The sequence below is a fragment of the Acytostelium subglobosum genome (assembly GCF_000787575.1).
Source record: "Acytostelium subglobosum LB1 DNA, scaffold: scaffold18, whole genome shotgun sequence".
NCBI classification, from domain to species: domain Eukaryota; phylum Evosea; class Eumycetozoa; order Acytosteliales; family Acytosteliaceae; genus Acytostelium; species Acytostelium subglobosum.
Window position 1 is genome coordinate 411,512 of NW_012236515.1, and position 21,635 is coordinate 433,146.

At 44.3% G+C, this 21,635-nt stretch overlaps 13 protein-coding genes across 13 annotated transcripts; 7 read left to right on the forward strand and 6 right to left on the reverse strand.

Annotated features, from left to right (window-relative positions):
- Nucleotides 1-36: 36 nt before the first annotated feature.
- Nucleotides 37-2,178, reverse strand: SAMD00019534_084780 (hypothetical protein; the record flags this gene model as incomplete). The annotated part of the gene is made up of 1 exon (XM_012896369.1): nucleotides 37-2,178. The coding sequence occupies one exon, from the start codon at nucleotides 2,176-2,178 to the stop codon at nucleotides 37-39; it is 2,142 nt and encodes a 713-aa protein (XP_012751823.1).
- A 576-nt stretch (nucleotides 2,179-2,754) lies between these two features.
- SAMD00019534_084790 (hypothetical protein) lies at nucleotides 2,755-3,182 on the forward strand (the record flags this gene model as incomplete). Its single annotated transcript, XM_012896370.1, has 3 exons — nucleotides 2,755-2,757; nucleotides 2,834-2,934; nucleotides 3,059-3,182. Coding segments are annotated over 3 exons (228 nt in total), but the record flags the coding sequence as incomplete, so codon positions are not given.
- A 265-nt stretch (nucleotides 3,183-3,447) lies between these two features.
- SAMD00019534_084800 (hypothetical protein) lies at nucleotides 3,448-4,505 on the reverse strand (the record flags this gene model as incomplete). The annotated part of the gene is made up of 3 exons (XM_012896371.1): nucleotides 3,448-3,725; nucleotides 3,813-4,204; nucleotides 4,282-4,505. The coding sequence occupies 3 exons, from the start codon at nucleotides 4,503-4,505 to the stop codon at nucleotides 3,448-3,450; spliced, it is 894 nt and encodes a 297-aa protein (XP_012751825.1).
- Nucleotides 4,506-4,975: 470 nt separating this feature from the next.
- Nucleotides 4,976-6,288, forward strand: SAMD00019534_084810 (hypothetical protein; the record flags this gene model as incomplete). Its single annotated transcript, XM_012896372.1, has 2 exons — nucleotides 4,976-6,036; nucleotides 6,114-6,288. 2 exons carry the CDS (start codon nucleotides 4,976-4,978, stop codon nucleotides 6,286-6,288), a joined length of 1,236 nt encoding a protein of 411 aa, XP_012751826.1.
- Nucleotides 6,289-6,596: 308 nt separating this feature from the next.
- SAMD00019534_084820 (hypothetical protein) lies at nucleotides 6,597-7,738 on the forward strand (the record flags this gene model as incomplete). The annotated part of the gene is made up of 2 exons (XM_012896373.1): nucleotides 6,597-6,767; nucleotides 6,830-7,738. 2 exons carry the CDS (start codon nucleotides 6,597-6,599, stop codon nucleotides 7,736-7,738), a joined length of 1,080 nt encoding a protein of 359 aa, XP_012751827.1.
- Nucleotides 7,739-8,809: 1,071 nt separating this feature from the next.
- On the reverse strand, nucleotides 8,810-9,163 carry SAMD00019534_084830 (hypothetical protein; the record flags this gene model as incomplete). Its single annotated transcript, XM_012896374.1, has 1 exon — nucleotides 8,810-9,163. A coding segment is annotated over one exon (354 nt), but the record flags the coding sequence as incomplete, so codon positions are not given.
- A 179-nt stretch (nucleotides 9,164-9,342) lies between these two features.
- On the forward strand, nucleotides 9,343-11,933 carry SAMD00019534_084840 (hypothetical protein; the record flags this gene model as incomplete). Its single annotated transcript, XM_012896375.1, has 6 exons — nucleotides 9,343-9,546; nucleotides 9,617-10,520; nucleotides 10,584-10,858; nucleotides 10,928-11,385; nucleotides 11,451-11,618; nucleotides 11,699-11,933. Coding segments are annotated over 6 exons (2,244 nt in total), but the record flags the coding sequence as incomplete, so codon positions are not given.
- Nucleotides 11,934-11,986: 53 nt separating this feature from the next.
- On the reverse strand, nucleotides 11,987-13,480 carry SAMD00019534_084850 (hypothetical protein; the record flags this gene model as incomplete). Its single annotated transcript, XM_012896376.1, has 2 exons — nucleotides 11,987-13,242; nucleotides 13,384-13,480. The coding sequence occupies 2 exons, from the start codon at nucleotides 13,478-13,480 to the stop codon at nucleotides 11,987-11,989; spliced, it is 1,353 nt and encodes a 450-aa protein (XP_012751830.1).
- A 366-nt stretch (nucleotides 13,481-13,846) lies between these two features.
- On the reverse strand, nucleotides 13,847-14,395 carry SAMD00019534_084860 (hypothetical protein; the record flags this gene model as incomplete). Its single annotated transcript, XM_012896377.1, has 1 exon — nucleotides 13,847-14,395. A coding segment is annotated over one exon (549 nt), but the record flags the coding sequence as incomplete, so codon positions are not given.
- Nucleotides 14,396-15,057: 662 nt separating this feature from the next.
- On the forward strand, nucleotides 15,058-15,423 carry SAMD00019534_084870 (hypothetical protein; the record flags this gene model as incomplete). Its single annotated transcript, XM_012896378.1, has 1 exon — nucleotides 15,058-15,423. A coding segment is annotated over one exon (366 nt), but the record flags the coding sequence as incomplete, so codon positions are not given.
- A 792-nt stretch (nucleotides 15,424-16,215) lies between these two features.
- On the forward strand, nucleotides 16,216-17,911 carry SAMD00019534_084880 (hypothetical protein; the record flags this gene model as incomplete). The annotated part of the gene is made up of 3 exons (XM_012896379.1): nucleotides 16,216-16,509; nucleotides 16,773-17,325; nucleotides 17,484-17,911. Coding segments are annotated over 3 exons (1,275 nt in total), but the record flags the coding sequence as incomplete, so codon positions are not given.
- A 208-nt stretch (nucleotides 17,912-18,119) lies between these two features.
- On the forward strand, nucleotides 18,120-19,306 carry SAMD00019534_084890 (hypothetical protein; the record flags this gene model as incomplete). Its single annotated transcript, XM_012896380.1, has 3 exons — nucleotides 18,120-18,178; nucleotides 18,253-19,180; nucleotides 19,262-19,306. Coding segments are annotated over 3 exons (1,032 nt in total), but the record flags the coding sequence as incomplete, so codon positions are not given.
- A 117-nt stretch (nucleotides 19,307-19,423) lies between these two features.
- SAMD00019534_084900 (hypothetical protein) lies at nucleotides 19,424-21,514 on the reverse strand (the record flags this gene model as incomplete). Its single annotated transcript, XM_012896381.1, has 2 exons — nucleotides 19,424-20,707; nucleotides 20,783-21,514. 2 exons carry the CDS (start codon nucleotides 21,512-21,514, stop codon nucleotides 19,424-19,426), a joined length of 2,016 nt encoding a protein of 671 aa, XP_012751835.1.
- Nucleotides 21,515-21,635: the final 121 nt, after the last annotated feature.

A 21,635-nucleotide genomic window follows, 5' to 3' on the forward strand; every position in this document is an offset into this window, starting at 1 on the left:
TGATCAAAGATAGATAGAGATATATATAAATACAGTTTATTTATTCACATCGATGAATATGATGCCAAGATTGTTAAGGATGAGCTTGAGGTCTGCACCATCATGCTGTATTGGCATGGGAGTGCTTGGTCTGCGCATATATCGCTGATGATTGATCAATTCTTTACACTTCCTCTTGTTTAGTAATGCCAGTGAATGCCAGATTCCGTTGTCTGGATACCTTAACTTCTTTTGCTTCTTTAGCCTGATCCATGGATCAAGACCAACGTCCAAGCCATGCTGCTGGATACCGTGCCACATGATGGCGTAGAGGTCGGACTTGACAAGTATGATGTTCTCCTTGAAGATACCAGATATGCGCTGTCGACTGGTCACTGATCGACTCTCCTCAAAGTACTGATCCATCTGCATCAACTTGTTGAAGAGTAGATCAAACACTTCCACTCTATTATGTAGTATGGCATATTTCAATGCTTCCTCGCTATGTACAAAGTGTCCAATATTAAACTTGATGATGTCCACGTTGCCATAATGGGTATACTTTGGATGGATTCCAATTGCCAGCTTTTCGCGCATCTTCTGTCTTTGGTCATGGGCTTGGCCTTGGACATAGACTTTGGCGTATCGTTGCTTGACATGTTGGAACAATTGAGTACTGCCAAACTCAAAGAATGATTTGATCAGATCTGGGTTGTCAATGAATTGATGAAGAGTATAGATCTGTGCATCCCTTGGAAGCTTGTCCAAGACATAGTCAAACAACTGGACATCGTTCAACTTGACAAGTAGTAGCTGATCTTGTTGATCCAGGTATGGCCTCACCTCCAGGAGATATCCAATCACATTACGATGTCCACCAACCAATGCATTTGATAGTGCTTGATCAAAAGATTGTCCACTGGAACCAATGATACCTTGCAAGATGTCCAAGTATCCAAACCTGGCGGCAGTCAGACATAACCTCGCCACACCACAACTATGACGATGAGCCAACACATACTTGATCGTGTCGTCATCAGTGATATAGTGTACTTGTGAGAATTGAGTGTATCTAAAGTTGACGCTGTCTGCCAAGTCTCTGAGTATGGGTGCCGTTGGATTGCGTATTGTGTAGTCCTTCTTACGAAGATCGCACAACTCTGTGCCAAGCTTTTCCAACACGACCTCGATGACGGCGTGTGGCGCATCGTTCAATGTGTGCCAGAGCTTCATCTTGACCACTGAGCTCAACTTGCGCTGTGCCTCCAGATGCCTCATACCGATGCGTACCTGCTGCACTGAGCCCCACTCGCACAGCTCATTGAAGTTAATCTCGACGGCTTCCTGGCGATCTGCCTTTGCCGACAAGTGCGACACGATGTAGGGCACCAGCTCAACTCCACTCGTCTTGATCACGCTGGATATGATTAATATCGACTCTTTGATCTCCAGCTTGCCCTGGGACATCAGCTCCAAGAGACATACGTCCCAGAACAGCTTGTCGCCAGGCTTGATCTTTTGAAGGTGCCTCGTATCAACTCCATACTCTTGCAAGTGTTGCTTCGATCGTTTGATGCGATAGAGTGCATCGTTCTCGAGCGTCTCATAGTCCAGCTTGAAGATGTTGCCGATGTCAATCTGTCGACGGAATACCGTATCGCTTTTGGGACATGTCTCCCAGTAGAGGTGTGCCAGAGGGCCTATCTTGGCATATGCCGGCAACAAATGAGGATGGGCATTGGCATACTGATCGATGAGCTCCTTGTCCTCGGTCATCACCAACACCTCTGGATGGGCAGCGAGATACTCGGTCATTGCCTGAAGGAATGATTGACTGGCCATTCTTCTCACTTTTCCAAACATCTTGATATCGCTCATCAACAATGCCTGGACCTGCGACCGGAACTTGGACTGTATCTCCTCCAGTGGTACGCCATGCTCATCCATGACATGCTCCAGAACATAGAAGTACAAGCTATAGCTTCGAGAAGACCAACATATTGAGAGGATGTGGCCAGTGTAGGATGAATCTCGTTTGAATGATGTTGGGTTGACTTGTCGCGCGAGGGTTGCCACAATCTCTGGTGAGCCTCCGGAGGCCGCATTGAGTAGACACTCTGGATTGATAAAGTATCCGCGCTTGGCTTGATACAATGCGTTGAAGATGGTAAAGTCATTGCATTTAGATAAGAATTGCATTATACTCTTATCATCGACCATTAGTTCATGACCATGTTTGAGTCGATCTAGTAATAGACCAAAGTGTCCATGTGTCACTATATGACTAAGTTTGTTCCAATGATTATATGATGTTCTATAATATCTGTCTGTATTGACATTTCCATTATACAATCTTGCTGGATATGATTGAATGATACGTCTAACAAGATAACTGTTTGTCAATACATCTCTTATGGCTTTATCCTTGTCCATGTTGTTGTTGTCCATGTTTAGTATCACATTGATCACATTGATGAAGTGATGTGATTGTGTTCCACTTGTTGTTATAAAGGTGATTGTTGTTGATTTAAGATGTAGTTGAATATGAATGGAAAATAGAATTAAATGAGATCAAAGAATAGTTTAGGTCGAAATGATCAAAAGACTATGTTTGACTTTTTGAGGACCTTTTTTGTTTTTATTTGTTTTGGAAAAATGCCCCCTCTGATCATTGATTGATTGGGTGAGGGAACATCATCATTGATCATCACACAAACATTCACTCAACTCTATATCTCTTTCATTAATATATATATATACATACATATAAATAGAATGGTATGTTCATAATCAAAACACGATCAATCAATCAAACAAACAGATATCTGACAATATGATTACATGACTTTGATAGGTTTTGGTACCTTACAACAGCCCAGTGGACCCGGTCCTCTACCCATTCCTTGCCTTCTTGTTCTGTGTCGTTGGTTTGACATTCTTTGCTTCATTCATTGTGTAAGTTGCTAAATGGATAATGGCTAATGGATATTGGATAATGGATATTGGATAGCACACATACTCACTCACGACCACACCATGCGACACTCAATCAATCAATCATACATACATATACATACAGTTCACAGCTCCAGGCAAAGTCATCAACGAGGAACATTGTTAATGAGTCAATTCACGCATTGGTCGCCTCTGGTATATTGGGATTGGGCATATTCTTTGTGATGCTGGCAGGTGGCATCTACCTCTAAACACCCCTTCAAAAAGTGATCCTCTCACTCTAATATCATTCAGCGAGCGAGCGAGCGGACACGTCGATCCCTGTATCCATAGCATCATCGTCGTCGACGTAATAAATCAAGAATCAACAACAGCATGAGACTTGATATTCACCAATCACTCAACCAATTAGTCAGCGACACGATGCGATGTGATCGATCAAAGTGGTGAACAGACACCTATTTATGTATGAAGCACGTCAGACAAGTCTAAGAGGCAGAAGGATGCGACGACTCATTCCTTGTCCTCGGAATGCTTGCCAAATAGGACGTCCAGCTGATCCTCAAACTTGTGATAGTCGAGATACTTGTAGAGCTCTTCACGGGTCTGCATCAGTGGGACAACATTCTTTTGAGTACCATCCTTCTTGATGGACTCGTACACCTTGACGGTGGCAGCAGCCTGCGCACGGAATGCAGACAGTGGGTAGAGGACCATGCTGGCGCCTGAGTTGGCCAGCTCCTCACATGTGAACAGTTCAGTCTTTCCAAACTCTGTGATGTTGGCAAGGACTGAATGGAGTGGAGGGGAGAAGGGAGGGGATGGATGGTGTCAGCATCAGGGTCAAGGGAGAGCGATGCTCGCGAGGGAACACATACTTGGTACATTGGGCAATGCCTTTCTGAATGCTTGGTATTGTGACAACTCGGTCAAAGCCTCTGGGAACAACATGTCAGCGCCTGCTGCGATGTATGCTTTGGATCTCTCGATGGCCTTCTCAATGCCCTCGTTTGCAAGGGCATCAGTCCTGGCCATGATGACAAAGTTTGGATCTCTCCTTGCGGCCACAGCAGCCTTGATACGATCGACCATCTCTTGTTGACTAACAATCATCTTGCCTGGACGATGACCACAACGCTTGGCAGCGACCTGGTCCTCAATATGGCATCCAGCAGCACCAGCACGCTCAAACTCCTCAATAGTCCTTGCAATGTTGAATGCACTTCCGAATCCAGTGTCAGCATCAACAAGCAATGGAACTTTGGTAACTCTGTTTGTTTGTGATTAAAGTTGAAGTTAGTGATTGATCGAGTGAAGTGAGTGAAGTGATCACTTGTGATCCCATACCTTGTAATCCTTCTAATATCCTCAACTACATCGTTAATTGTTGTGATACCCAAGTCTGGGAGACCGAAGCTTGCAGCGGCCACACCACCACCTGACAAGTAGATTGCTTGGTAACCAGACTTATCGGCCAAGATTGCCGAGTAAGCATTGATAGTACCAACAATCTGCAATGGATTACCATTGGCCACTGCCTTTCTAAATAGAGCACCTGCACTATGTTGCATTATTTATCTGTATCTATATATATATGTGTGATATATGTATATCTATTTCGAACTTGAATGAATGAATGAGTTCATAGCAATGATGAACATCTTGATTCATTCAATCTCAGACTTGGAGAGAGATGATGGTGGGTTGAACACACACGTGTCTAATCTTTGGGACTTGCAAGAGATAAAGTTAAAGTTGTTGGGGCTTTTATTTATTTGTTTCATTCAGCTCAACTCAATTCACGACTTCAAGAGTTATATGACTCCCATAAAGTAATACTATAACTTTATCTACTCGTCGAACAACATATCAGGTTACATCAATCATTCATTCATCAATCAATCAATCATTATCAATCGATCAAAAAAGATACACTGATATATAGAAGAAGTATAGTTACTTTGGAGTCTTCTCCTTGAGCGTCTCACTCAAGAGCACTCTATCAATATATATATAACATTACAAGACAAGACAACAAACAATGAATAGCTTTTTTCATGGTCTTGGAAGACTCTTGTCAAGTCCATCAATTGATCTAAACAAGAAAAATGACAAAGACAAGATAAAGAATAATAACAACAACCTAGATTGTGACATTGACAATGAACCAATTGATGCCGATAGTACGGATGGTCAACAGAAGACAAAGACACCAATAATGCAACTTCCACAACAACAAAGATCACAGACAAGACCACAGACACAACAAACACAAGCTTCACCATTGTTACAGCCACAGAAACAGATACGTCTTAACAAGACATTCTTTGTTCAAACACTAAAGTTTGGCACTAGCATGTTCACTGGATGTAGTCTAGAGGTGGAGAGCGATCTCTTGAGGTTCCAGTTCAAGCGAGAGTCATGTTCACATATGGAGGAGGTCAAGGTATTCCATAATGAGATCAAATCAATCACATTGCGTGAACAGAACGTCTTCTCCATTCAAGGCATCTATAGACTGAATCGCAACCGTGACAAACCAGAGGATGGAGTCGTTTTATTCAGTGTATCATCACACAATGGACCTGATCTCATCAATGAATTACGTTCACTACACATAACCATGATCTCTGAGAGACAAGGTGCACAGTCTGTCCTCGAAGAGCTTGGTGTACCAGACAAACCCGTCCCGCCCAAGCGGGTCTTGCCATTTCAATCATCATCATCGTCATCATCATCACCATGGATAACAAAGTTAACATCATCATCAACATCGACATCATCAACATCATCAACAGCATCCTCTTCTTTCAACAAGGAAAAGGACAAAGGAATAACAGCATATTTGAACATCACAACTGTTAGTCGATCACCTCCACCAACAGCAGCTCCACAACCTGTTGCTGTCAGTCGACCCAAGCCACCGGCTCCGGTTCCAAAGCCCACTCTACATGTGTCTGGCGATGAACCAATGATCCGATATCCACCATCCAAACCCACAGAGACCAAGCCCGTTGGTCAAGTGACCATCACAAGGAAGGACATGAAGCGTCTGAGCAATGAGGAGTTTCTCAACGACAGCATCATCGAATTCTACACAAAGTATGGATGATGTTTGATTGACAGGCTACTACATAACACTCACTGACTGATCAATCAATCAATCCCAATCAAATCAGGTACATCAATGATCATTTCCTACATCCTGATCATAGTTTCTTCTTTTTCAACAGCTTCTTTTACAAGAAGTTGACATCATTCCCATTGGGCGAAGCTCACAAACATGTGATCAAATGGACAAAGAACGAAGACATCTTCCAAAAGGACTTTATATTTATCCCAATCAATCAATAGTATGTACACTCGATTGTGATCAATTCAATCCATTCACTAACACCTGTTATAGTGAACACTGGAGTTTAGTCATTGTTTGCTATCCAGGTCTATTGAATGTGGATACCGAACAATCAACAAAGAGTCCATGTATGTTATACTTGGACTCATTATTCAAAAGACCTTATACAATCGATACACGGTATGTTTGAGATGGATGAACGAATGGATTGATGGATGGATGCCACTAACACTCATAGATTTGTTCATCTGGATGCAGCATTAGGGACTACCTGACAGAAGAGTGGCGCGAGAAGAAATGTGGAAGAATGAAACCTGATGGAAATGGAGTGTATGAGACAAGGAAGTTTACACCAAACAATCTCAGGATGTTCTGTCCACATGTTCCAATACAGAACAACTCGATCGATTGTGGCGTCTACCTACTACACTATATAGAGTTATTCTGTAAACGTCCAGAGACCAACTTCATGTGTCCAGTAAGTGTACAAGATGATTGATTGAGGCCATGTAATAGTTCCTAACATACAAGCACACATAGCTTGAGAAGCCAAGATGGTTCCCAACATCGGACATCAAGAAGAAGAGAGTACATATTCGATCATTGATATATCAACTTCGAAAGCAACAGTTCCCAGATGCAATGACAGAGGCTGAGGAAGCATCACATAATGTTATTCTCACTCAGAGGCCACCATCATATTACAGTGGCAACAATAGCAACAGCAGCGAACCTTTGACATTATCTGGCAGCAGTCTCGAGATTATGCCAAGTCAGGAAGCAGATGCATTGCGGAGGGCATTGGCTGAGAGTCTCAAGCCCCAAACCAACAACACCAACAACAACAACAACAGCAGTGACAAACAAAGCAGCGACAACCAGAGCAGCGACAGTAGGGACAACTTTGATGGCAGCCCTCAAGATAGAGATGCCTTGGAAGTTATTGTCGAGGAGGATGAGGATGTTGATGTGGATGAAGCGAAGGGATCAGGCCCTGTATCAGGGGCAGGACCAGCACTGGCTACCACTGGAGATGATGATGATGATGTTGAAGAAATGAACGATACCACCGACAGCTATGCCAGTTCACATGTTGGTGGTGATCAACCATCACCACTACTTCCAACTCAGTCTCCACCAAAGAAGAATGAGTTGAGTGATCAACTCAATCATATGGAGATGATGATGACGAATCATCACGATCACAATCACAATCATAATGGCAATGGCAATGGAAATGGAAATGGCAAGGACATCTCAAGTGATGGATCAGACACTGAGACAAGCATGTTTGACATCTCCATTCCAATATCGGACCATGAATCGTTTGGTACAGGATCGAACAGCAACAGGAAGCGAAAGTTTAGCAACAGTTTAACTGTTGATGGTGACGACGAAGCATCGGACGACACTGGATATACCTATTCACCAGTTGATCGTGATGCCTGATGCCCGGTGTTTGTCCACGAGATATGTAACAGTATGATCATTGGACAACGAACGAATAAACGACTCAAGTGTATACCATCATCCATCCATTCAATCAATCTAAATGTACAACAATGTGATGTATTGTATGTGTGCGTGCATTGGAGGGCACTCGCGAGGTTAGGAGTAGCTGGCGGATGCTACTACTGGCACAGCTTTCTTCTTGGCTGGCCGTGTCTTCTTCTCCTCGAAGCTGCCAATGACAACTGTTGGAAGGGACCCTGATGGTGGCAGTTGCTTGGCATCGCGTAATCTATCCTTAAGTATTTGATAGGCCTCGGCAGTGGCGAATGGCTGCTTGGACACTGGGTCAATGTACTTTGCAGGCAGTCCAGTGATCACACACTTCTCCTTTACACCAGAGTTCTTGGCCGTGCCAGTCTCTTGTGCACTTGTCGATTGTTTCAGGCAATCGGGGATGGCCTCGACATGTGAGAATGTGATCGTTGTGCCTGATGCGCCTGAATGGTATATTGTCTTGGGGCCTGCGTAGGCCTGCTTCTTTGCTTGCATGCTCTTCTTCTTGTCCTCTTCTCGCTTCAGCATGTTCTCCAACAACTCCTGATTGATCACTTCTGTCTCTTTGGCCTCCTCGAGCAGCTCCTCCTGTGTCATCTCGTGCTCCTTGACGATTGATCCTCGCTTCTTGGCAGCCAGTGCAGCGGCCTTTTCCTTTCTCTTTATATTGTCCAACTTGATCTCTTTGCTTCGCTCGAGTAATGCTGCCACAGATGCTCGAAGTGGCTTGCGTGTGATTGTTGGTGGGGCATTCGTTGTTGCTGCTGCCGAAGGTGTTGGAGGAGTAGCCGCTGTTGTTGATATCGATGTTCGTTTCCTCTTACTCAGTGGTACCTTCTTGTCGCCTCCTTGTGTTGAAGACGATCCTGTATCCCTTCCAAACTCCTCAACATTCTCAATCGTCTTTAAGAAACTAGCTTGATCATCCGCAGCTACCTTTGTCTTTGTAGTCGTCGTCGTAGTCTTTGCCGCTGCCTTCTTCTTCTTTGGGTCAACATATGTCTGTCTCGACTTCTAATGATGATTGATTGATTGAGTGAGCGAGTGAGATTGAATGAACGATTGAATGAACATCACAACATAACTTACCTTAGTTGGTCTATCTTTTGCTTTGTCAATGGCAACGCTGACCTCATCTTCACTTGATTGTTCACTAACTTCTTCATCTGAGCCGATTGCATCGTCATCGTCATCATCCTCTGATTCAGCTTCAAAGTCAGGATCATCCTCCTCATCCTCTGCCTCAGCCTCCATCAACGGTTTCCAAAACTGTTCATCTTTAGCAATCTCCTCAGCAGACAATGGTGTCTGTCTTTGTCCTCTAGTTGACCTCGATGGTCTATTAAGCATCTTTATCTTTGTCTGTATGTATGTATCTTAATTGAATGAATGAATGAATGATGGCGAGTGATGTGAAGTGTAGTGAAGAGGCGGGATCTCAAACTTTGAAATAATCTAACCCCAGGGCAAGAGTTGATCTTTAAAGACTCAACCCAATCTCATTCATGTGACTCAAGTCATAACTATACAGATACAAGTATTTATAAGTAGTAGTAGAAGTAGTCACTATGTCAGATATTGGACTCGTCCCTCTTGAGGGACTGGATGATAACATTGCACAGTTGGTCGCGATCAAAAAGATAGAGGCTCACTTCTCAACAATAGACAGTCTGGCAACAGTCAACAATCATAAACAATCATTGATACAACAAAAGAAGACTGTTGAAGCACAGATAAAGAATGAAGTCAATGTATGATCATGATTGATTGAATTAACGAATGAATGATTAACTCACTCAATCAATCAATCAATTAACTTAGGGAGAGTTAGAGAGATCAAAGAAAGGATTGGAGACATTACAGATGTCTTTTGGAAGGATTGATAAGGTCAGCGATAGCTTTCAGTCAACTGTGGCACTGTGTAAAGAGACTTCAAGTCTCATTGGATACTACCCATTGATCAAGAGAGTGAATACAGTGCGATCAAACTTGATGTCTATTTTGAAGGAGGTCGATCGTCTGCTCACCATCCCCGAGAAGGCTGCAGAGATTGAACAGCTGATGGAGAACGACTTGAACATCCTGATTGTCCACAAGAAGATTCGTGAGCTTGAACGATTGCACAAGAATGCGCTCAAGCAGTTCGAGTCCAACCTCGAGGAGCTCGAAGCCATCAAGGACATGTTCTGCACGGTGCCCATGCTGAGCGAGCGCTTCGACTCCAAGATCTGGAACATCGTGTCGACGTCGATCAGGGTGGCGCAGACCGCCCCCGCCGTGCTGGTCAAGGTGGCGCAGATCATCGAGCGAGAGAAGATGCACGAGAATCAGATGCGCGAGAAGAAGAGCCAGTCGCTGCTGGCGGCCTCGGACGGGATTGATCATGAGCCCGAGGAGATGGGCGAAGGTGGCACGGGCGAGAAGTTCATCAACATCCTGCGTAATTCAATCGAGAACAGGTTTGAGCCACTCTTCCTCACTTGCCACAAGGACCTCGTTGCCACGCTGAAGGAGGTCAATGTTATGGTCGACGAGCTAACAATCATTATGGATCAAGTTGCCGAGTGTTACCCACCCAGTTACGACCTCTTCAACTTCTACGTCAATCAGTATCACACCAGTTTCTACCGTCTGTTTGATTCATTCTCCAACCTGATTGAGAGTGGCGTACACAACAATGACTACCTTGCCAGGCAGATCCCATCAGCTCACATCCTAATGTTAAGTAAGTCCACTCGATTCCATTCAATGTGTCACGTGACTAACCATGTGTGCAATCAATCCAAAGTTGAATGGGTGATGAAGGAATATTCAATCCAGTTATCTCGTCTGGGCATTCACGAGATGTCACAGCCATTGATCGACTCACTGGATCCACTGATGACTATATACAAACTGCATATCAAGGGATTGATGAAGGAGTGGTGTGACAATATCATCATCAATGACAATCAAACAAGACCAGATGTTGTCGACGGACAATACTCCACATTGGCACCAGTACATCTATTCGAGAGTGTTGGTACACAACTAGACATTGCCAATGCAACCAAGTGTCAGAAGGTATGTTTGATCATTCATTCAATCAATCAATCAATCAAACAACTTACTCACACATCATCATACATATAGCTGGTTGCCGGTGTGATGCAAGAGGTCATTATTGCACTGTTATACTTCCAAGGCAACTTTGTTAGGATGCTTGAGGAGAGGAACCATGAGATCAAGTTTGAGAATGTCATTGCCAGTGTCAACAACAACAGCAAGTCTTACGACTTTACTCAATCACTAGTGGATAAGGTGTCGACCATTCTAGACAATGAATATATGGCCACACTAGACTTTGACCCTGTACTGGACGGCTTCTTGAATGTGGCACGTGTTGGCACTGTATCACTATCCAAGGTCATCTTTAGAGATCTTGACGACACTATCAAGAAGTTCTACTCACCAGAGTGGTACACAGAGGATCTTATGCAGCCAATCGTCAACACACTGGAGGACTACTTCACCAACGACATCCAACGTTATATATTAGAGAACTACATGAAGAAACTATCATTACTATGTCTGGAAACATTGATAGAGGCGTAAGTTAGAGTCTCTTGCCCGAGACATTCAACCGCAGCCATACTCATTCATTCAAATTCAACAGGATACTCACGCAATTGGTTGGTGGAAGGAATCAGTTCAAGGAGGATGCATTCCAGAGAATGGGAAGTGATTGCGACAAGCTGTTGGACTTTTTCAAGAAGTATCTTAGACTGTCTGTGGCCACTGCCAGGGTACAAGTGTTGGAAGACTTTAAACAATTGATCACATGGTATGGATCATACCACGAACATCTATCCAAGCATCCATTCATCCAGACTAACACATCCTACCACAATCAATCAAATATAGTGACCATGGAATGATACCGATATACTTCCAATCAATCATCAATATACATAAGGACATGAACGATCGTGTCGTGGAGCTTGTCCTACTGCAACGTGTTGATTTGAACAAAGGACAGATTAATGAATCACTAACCGAGGTGAGGAACATCATGGCAAAGTCACAGACAGATCCAAATGCACCAGCTCCAACAGGTATCTTCTCCAGAATGAACATCTACAACAAGGGATGGTTCGGTAGATAGAGATAGAGAGTGATTGATCAATCACATTATCAATCATATTTGTGCAATTAAAGAAACATTGTATTAAGGTCAATGAATCCACATAACAGGACAGTCTTGGCTTGGAACTTGATGAACATGGTGTCGGAGAGTCGCATGTATTTGTTTGTTATCTTTTGTTGTCTAAATCGTAGTTTGAGCACTGTAAGTGAATTGGGTAGATGACGAAGGAGATTGTTATAATGATCTGGCGTGACATTGGTGTAGTGTATCTTCTTGATTCCAGGTGGTAGTTTGACTGGATCTATAAAGTAGGTGGGCGAGTGCACACGCAGGTGAGTAAGGCACGAGGGAAGGTTGTCAACACAGATCGTTGGGAGTCTGTTCAGGGGTATATGTCCATAGATTGTCAGCCTCTCTAGGTTGGCAGGTAGAGCAATGTATGGCTTGAGCTTTGGAACTATTCCTCTAGAGATATCCAGGGGTTCTGAAATATCGGGCTCAAAGTATAACCTTCTCAACATTGTCGGAAGTGTTGAAAATTCACTGCCCTTGTAGCAGATCTTACAATTTAGTCTCTCCAACATGGGGAAGTTGGCTGGAGTGATCGATGTGACGTCGACCATTTCATAAGACCAAATGGACAAATCCCTAAGAAGGGGATATTGTAAGGTGAACTGTTGATGAGGCAGGAAGGAGTTGACATGCATTGTCTGGGCAGTCGTGTGATCATAGGGATGAGTTATGAACATCGTTCCCAACCTGAGATCCGTGATGGATGATGGGAGGTTGGATATTGATTGATCAAAATTTGATCCCTCAGTTGAGAGCTTGGTGAGTGAGCCGGGTAGGTTCGTGCAGTCCAATGGATGATTGAAGTTATCGGTGATCTTTAAATCCATCAGTGACATTGGGAAAGTGCCAGGCAGTATGGGGACATTGAAGTGGCCCCCTATTATTAGGGACTCGAGTTGTAAAGGTAGTGAACCTGGTGGGAGCTTGAATCCAGATTCACCAAGAAGACTCAGACTTATAAGCGTGTTGGGCAAGTAGTTGGGACGAAATTCCCTCATGCTCAAGTACATCGAGTGCAATGGTATTGATTGAAGTGAGTCGAATCGATGATTATCATTTCCATAGAATAGATCATATCCAGTTTTTGTTGGTATTGATCGTTGGCGCAACTCCACCAACAATCTGTTTATCTTGTTCCAGAATGCAACTGTGAAGTGCTTTGTCAAAGATTCTCGAAACGTCACCTTGGACATGTTAGGTATGTCCAAGATGCGTTGAATAGTCACTTCATAGTCCTCTATAGTCTCGTCTATGTTTGATTGATTGATTGATTGATTGATTGATAGAGTGATTGGGATAGTTCCATTGGTAATGATCGAGTGATTGGGATGGCACAAGTGAGTAATTGAGTGGATGATTGAGCGATAGATAAGGGTATGCATGTACTTACCAAAGTGGATGTAGTGAGCATAACCAGGTGGTTTGGAATCAGGACATGCGTGCACCATTACTGAGACAGGCTGGTTGTCAAAGGCATCTTGTATCATTTGATGATAAGATTGAGGCCATTTGTCTTTTGCAACAACATATGGAGTGTTATTGTTGTTTGTCAATGATGATGTAAGAAGATCTTGATATCTGAATACAAGGTACAAGTGTCTATTCATATACAATCGACGACAGACCAATGATACCATCATTCGATCAATATTGCGATCTATAAATCCTATCACCTGTTTGATTATGATCCATGGTAAACTATCCAATGAAGTCCTATCCATGTCCTTATTATTTGTTGATTGCTTGATTATCTGATTGATTGATTGAATGAGCGAATGAATGAAGCGTGATCAAAACTTGAAATGTTGATAATGTACAAACTGATTGATTGATATTTATTGATTAATTTACTTCTTGGCTCTTAGGGTCTGCGCCAGCCACTCTAGACCTTCGTAGATACCCTCGCCACTGGTGGCCACTGTTGACTGGCAGTACCACTTCCTGTCCTTGAACTGGTTCATGTCGAGACGCTCGATGATCTCGGCGATGGATGCAGCACCCTTCATATCCTGCTTGTTGCACATCATCACGATGGGCACGCCTCGCAGTGAGTCCTCCTCGTTGATCTTGGCCAGCTCCTCGCGCACCTCTTCATAGCGCTCGGCATCGGTAGAGTCCACCACAAAGATGATGGCATTGGTGTTCTGATAGTAATGCTTCCATAATGTTCTGATCTTGTGTTGTCCGCCTACATCCCATACGACAAATGCCAGATTCTTGTATTCGATAGTCTCAACGTTGAATCCAATAGTTGGTATAGTGCACACCTGTTCACCAATCTTTAACTTGTACAACAATGTTGTCTTTCCTGCGCCATCCAAACCAATCATCAATATCCTACTATTCTTGATTGGATCGAATAAGTTGTAAACTCTTGTAATTAATTGACCCATATTGTTTATATAATATTATGTTGTATAAATATGCTTGCTTGATTGCTTGTATTCTTGCTTGTATGCTTGTTTGATACATTATGTGATTGAGTAAGGTTGTTTATATAGTAATGACATTGGCATTGTAGACATGACTCGTCTCAAGAGTCATTGTAGTCGTCTACAATGCAATGTCATTGTCATTGTCATATACTGCGTCGTTTAGTCAATGTAGCACCTGTCATTGCAATTAAAGAGTAAGCATTGACCACGTCGTCGACTTCAACAACAAAAGTTGGACCAGTGTTTGTTGACTTCTTGAAATTTTTAGGAAGATGGATCAATGAGATTATTAGATCAACCAATCAATCAACCAAACAGTCATTAATAATTACTAGTTAATATTAGGACAAGTAAATATTGTGTATCTTATTATTCATCTTGACATAGATGAACCAACAATAATGTAAATGGGTTGACATCATAATCCATATTGCTTTGACATCAACATGTTTGTAACCCCGTGCATCATGAGGCCCAGGGATATATAATCCAAAGTAAACCGATGACGGTGATGATGACGTACTTACTCAAATGTTAACTTAAATATAAGTTCACTCAAACACTCAATCGATCACTCAACCACTCATTCAATCAATAATCAATCTAACAATTTGATCAAATAATCAAACATGTCGATCACTGTTACATCAATATATATATCAAGCGCATTCCATATTGCATTCATTATACTTCACCTTTGCTTCTGGCGACTACTTAAGTGGGATGAACAGTTAAAGAGATTAAGTGCAGATAACAAGGCTGTGATGCAGACACTCAACCTGTGTTTGACATTATTGTTTGTACTGTTGACAGTACTATTCAATCAATACATGGACGAAGTGATAACAACCAGTCTTGGTCAAGCTCTATTCAGAAGTGTTGGTCTGTTTTGGGTGTTCCGTGCCATACTCCAAGTGTTGCTGTTCAATCTCAAGTCCACCGTTGATCAAATATTCCTCGGCCTATTCATCTTTGGATCGTACATTCACTTGATGTGAGTGACACAGATCGAGTGGACCTAGGCTGTTATCAAGATGACATTGTTGTGTTGGTGATGGCATTGTCGACCGGCAAAACATCATCCAACATCGTCCACACACAAATAATAACAATGTTAGTTATTGTGGCAAAGCAAACATAACCTCATAGTAATCCGTCATCAATCAATCAAACACAACATCAATCAGTTCACACAACACAACGCAAACGAGAACAAACCATCACAACAAGTCACACCAAATTGTTTTGGAATGGAAACAAACCCCAACGCACCAAGTTGGGCCTAAGGTTGGGCCTCACCCCCACCAAGCAAGTCCCAACAAACATTAAAAACTAATTAATTAAGATTTTTTCTAACATTTCAACGGATAAATTATCGGCAGTATGCCTTGTTTTGTATTGTCAAGACGTGGACATGGCTTGACTCTTGGGTTGGGGCCATGTCATCCATCCATCCTTCCAAACAACTAAAGTCACACTCATTCAATCATTCATTGTTCTCAAAGAACAGTCACCTCATTCTGAACAACATACATATACATTGTACATTCATTCATTCAAAGTCACATTCATTCATACTTAACCAGTCAATCAATCAATCAAAAGACTCATCATCAGGACCTTTGGAGGACCCTTGTCCTCCCCATCCCCCACACACTCACACACACATATACACACACAAGATGGACAAAGTTGTCACATTCTTCAAGAAGAAGAGGGACAAGACACCTTGGGCTCACATTGATCGCGATGAAAGTAGTAATCAGAGATCAGCCAATAAGTTGTTACAAAGAATTGGAAGTGCTGGCTCGTCTCCAAAGAGACGCAGCGACAAGAATAATAATAGGACGACGAAATCAAAGACAGGTCACACTCAGTCAGGGATGACACCCGACTCGGACGAGATGATTCCGGGTGAGGTCAGGTCAATATCAAAGCTGGTGGACTTTACCAAACATGAGCGCAACTGGCTGATAGCCAACCTCAAACTGTCGACTCAACTGATCGATCACAATATACAGGTGCTGCTCAATGTGCTCAATTTCCTCTCGCGCAAGGAGGGAATATTCTACCGCTACACCTCCGGACTGCCGTCGTTGGGCCTGTCGCTGCGGTTGTCAGGCTCGCGCCCGCGCCATTCGCCCAAGCGATCATCATCAAACCCACTCAATCACATTCCCCTCATCATCCAACGTCGGCTTTGGCGGCGGTGGCGGCGCATTGTCTTTCATCAACATCATCAGTGGCCTCATCACAACATCATGGCTCCCAACTTGGTCGATCACACTCGGGCCTCTCACTTCGTGTCAGCGCCAATCAAGAGGCGTGTCCGATTGAGGAAGGGCCGCGCATGCGCGGAGACTACGATCGCATATTCATCGAACCTGGCAAACATTACACGTTCCCCGATCAAGAGAGCTTGGCGATGGCACACATCATGGTCGTCGAGGCCGAGGACCCCGCCAAGCTCTTCCGGTTGGGGGAGAGCCGTGAGATCCGTGGCGCCTACGGAACAGTTTACCAGGTGTTCTATCACAACTCGCATGCCTATCACAATCTGGAGATGGCTCTCAAGAAGATGGACCATCGTTCGGAGCGCAGTCGCCGCAACAATTTGAACGAGATCGCACTGATGCGCTACTTCAAGCATCCCAACATTGTATCATATATCAACAGCTACGAGATGAACGACGAGGAGATCTGGATGCTGATGGAGTACATGGACGGCGGCACCATCCAGGAGGCCATCCAGAACTTCTCGTTCACCGAGAAGTACGTGGCCTACATCCTCAAACAGATCCTGCACGCACTAGAGTATCTCCATTCGCTGAGAATAGCACATCGTGACCTCAAGTCTGCCAACATCATGATCAACAGCAAGGCCGAAGTCAAGTTGGGTATGTACATAATGTTGGATTATTTTGAAATATATCACGTGATCGATTCTGGTCATGTGATAGGATGTCACGTGACTGGGTGTCACGTGATCACTTTCCATACAAATTAACATACCTTACTAACATCATTATCCTTCATCCTACCTACCAATATCCAGTTGACTTTGGATTCTCGATAGACTTGACAGATCTTGGCGCGGATATACACATGTGTGGCTCACCTTACTGGATGTCACCCGAGATGATCCAGGAGAAGCCACACGACACATTGGTGGATATTTGGAGTCTGGGCATTGTGGCGGCCGAGATGATGAAGGGCGTCGTGCCACACCACCGCTCCAAGATCAGGGCGATGTTCCTGAGCGCCACCACCGGCATTAGCTTCTCACGAGAGAAGAAGTACAGTTCACACTGGTCGAACGAGTTGTTTGACTTTCTGGCTTGCTGTCTCCAGTTGGAGCCCTGCAAGCGACACACCGCCAGCGAGCTTCTCAAGCATCCCTTCATCAACAATGCTGCCACCAAGGCAGAGATGCTTGAGATCCTGCCTCTGCTATTCATGTCCAAAACCATTTCAAGGTATTCCACTTCCTAATAAATATAGGACATTTATATATTGTTATATTGTTGAGTTGTTATGTGTACAATTATCTGTTCCCGATTTGGCAATCATTCTATATGTATGAATTTCAAACTTCAACCCTCCTTTCAAGTTCACAACAACCTTGTGAACAAGACTATTCTTTGTTTGATTCAAATATAGATAGGAGATACAAACATATATAGATACAGATATGTTCAGGACAATGTACAAAGGCACATTGCCTCCAATCAAAGACCCAGGTTCAAAGAGGTAAGGGATGCAGACAGACTCACAAGATTGCACGCTTGTAAACATCAGCTAACCAACATGATGATACTCAATAGAGAACGAGAAGACGATGACAATAACAACGATAATAGTGAGCATAGGGATGCACTTATCAATGATGATGATTCAGTGATTGAGACTGCACTTTGGAGTGACTATTTCGATTCAAGAACAGATGTCAATGTGGAGGGAAGAGGCACATTCAGAGTATATGAGTGTAATACTAATGTTGTGAACGATGGCCATCTGGTTGTGTTTGTTCATGGAGGCGGACACACATCATTATCATGGGCATTGGCTGCAGACTTGATGAAGAAGCATATGAACCCGCAGTCACAGTTTCGTCTGATGGCCTATGATGCACGAGCACATGGAGAGACCAAAGCCATCAACAATGAAGACCTGTCCATTGGAGCATTGGTCGACGATCTAGTCACACTTATCAATCAATACGCTGCAGGCATCACAGCAAATGCAGGTGGCGGTTCACCTCTAAAAGTGGTGCTCGTTGGACATAGCATGGGTGGTGCGGTGGTAGTCCGCGCCTCAAAGAGTGGACGTGTACTCAATCAATGTGCTGTTGTGGTGATTGATGTAGTCGAGGGCACAGCCATGTCAGCGCTGCCCGCCATGCGATCGATACTTGCAAGACGACCTGCACACTTCAAATCAGAAAGCGACGCCATCAAGTGGAGCATCAAGAGTGACAACCTACGCAACATAGAGAGTGCACGAGTTAGCATACCATCACAGATACGACAGAGTGGTGACAAATACGTATGGATCACCGATCTGGCTCCGACTGAGCGATTCTGGAGCGAATGGTTCCAGGGACTGTCCAAGGAATTCCTTGAAAGTCGCGTAGCCAAGTTATTGATCCTTGCTGGATCTGATCGATTGGATAAAGAGATGACCATAGGTCAAATGATGGGCAAGTTCCAACTGGCACTGTTCCCGACCTGCGGGCATGTTATCCAAGAAGACGTAAGTACCACCTCTGGAGCTATCACATACATACACTCAATCATGTCCGCTGACCATCATCCCATCCCATCACAATCACAGAATCCAAAGGCGACTGCCGACACATTGTTGGAGTTCCTAAAGAGATTACCAAAGTGACGCGACGGCACTTGTAAATAGACGAATTAACTCATTGTACCATTGTTGTATGTTTACTGAATATGAATATATGTATATTAATTACAAATGGGGAGGGCACATACCCTAGACCAAGGGCCCGATAATGATGGCATTGATCACGGTTCCTTTCTCAAGGTATCCTTCGCGTTGTGGCAACACCAGCAAGGCGTTGGACTTCTTCATGCTCAACAAACGACATGAAGCTTGGGCGCCGGTGCTGGCCGACACGAAGCAGTGCTCCTTGAAGTCCCAACTGACCAGACAGCGGTGGTACTCTGGTCGCTCGGGATCCATTCTGACTCGATCGCCCAGCTTGGTCTCGATCATTGGCAAATTGAATGAGGTGTGGCCGGACAGCTTGCGCAGAGCCGGCATCACAAAGAGATAGTAGGTGACCATCGTGCTGACTGGATTGCCTGGCAGGGCAAACACCAGTGTCTTCTTGCTGGTAGTGGCATTGGTAATTGTTGCGAATGTGAGTGGCTTGCCTGGCTTCATGTTGACGCGGCCAAAGTGCACCTTTCCCAACTTCTCCAGCAGGGGCTTCACGAGGTCTAGCTCACCCATTGACACGCCTCCACTAGTGATGATGACGTCTGAGGTCTCGGCTGACTTTGTCAGCGCCTCCTCGAGGGGCTCGACCTTGTCGCGGACGATTCCATACATTGTGACACTGTTGCCTCCACACTCTCCAAAGTGCTCGCTAGATTCCTTGACAATCGAAGCCATAGTCAATGAGTTGGTATCCCTGATGAAGCCCTCCTTGAGCTGCTTGGTATCGTGTGGCTCGAGCTCATCGCCTGTTGAGATGATTGTGATGGTTGGTGCCTTGAACACTGAGATCACGGTCTGTCCAAGTGTAGCCAACAATCCAATCTCTGCTGCGCCAATCTTCTCGCCTCGCTTGAGTACCAATGTGCCTGGCTTGATGTCACTGCCAACTGGACGGATGTCAAGTCCTTCGGTTACGGCCACCTCAATGTCGATGACCTCTGGGTCCTTGTCTGTGGCCTTTTTCACGACCTTGGTGTCCTCGACCTGCACGACAGCGTCGTATCCACTTGGAACCATTGCACCAGTTGTAATACGGACACATGTCTTTGACTGTGACTTTCCCTCCTCTGACAGTTGGTTGGCATCTCCGCCACCCGCCAATGAGCTACCGAGCACAGTGTAACGACCAGGACCATCCTTAGCCCTGACTGCGTAACCGTCCTTGATCGATGCTCTAAAAGGAGGGAATGGATCCACTGATGATATATCCTCTGCGACTACCATGCCCAACGACTTTGCAAGATCCACCTTGATTGTCTCTCTCTTCTCGCCACACTGCTCCAAGATCATGCCCACTGCCTTGTCAACGTCAATCTTTGTTGTAATTGATTGATTGAGTGAGTTAATATGTTGTCCTGATCAATCACATGATCACTCCTCTCTGCTTACCATTGGGTATGGTGATCCTCTTTCACTGTGCTTACCTCCACCACATACATGACGATGACCTTGTGCATCGTTACCTCCATGACTGTGACCATGTCCGTGAGAGTGACCATGTGAATGTCCATGACCTTGTTGTGGCTGTTGTGGCTGTTGATTCTTGTCATAGTCCTTTGCTTGGTGGCTCTCAGGCAGCGATGCCTTTACATTGCTAGATAAGAGTGCGAGCGCATGTGGCAGACAGGGCATGACACAGATGAAGTTCTCGCGAGCACCCTTGACACTTCCTGGCAGTGTGATGATAAGGGTGATACCGGCAATGCCTGCAACCGGTCTGCTGAGCATGGCGTGCGGGGTGATGTCCAGACTGGTCTTGAGCATCGAGACGACGATGCCTGGTGCACGCTTCTCCAACAATGGCTCGATGGCTTCGGGTGTGACGTCGCGTGCTGTAAAGCCCGTACCTCCTGTGGTCAAGATCATTCTGAACTGTTGTCCAATCCATCCCTTGACGATCTGTTGTATGGCTTCGATCTCGTCGGGTACCACCTTGTAGACGATGTTTACCTTTTGAGGTGCATGATCTGGTCCCAACTGACTCTCCAACAAAATATTAAGTTGACTCTTTAGAATTGAGACCAACTCTGGTCCTGACTGATCTATAGCTTGTCCACGTGATACACGATCACTTATTGTCAACACCGCTATATCCCAATGTCTAAGTTGTAGTTCACTCATTCCTATCTCACTCATTCCTATCTCTATCTCTATCTATATCTATCTCTCTAACTTCAATTATGAATGTTTGAATGACACTAAAGATGCACTTCACTTCAAAGGAACACACTTCTCGAAACAA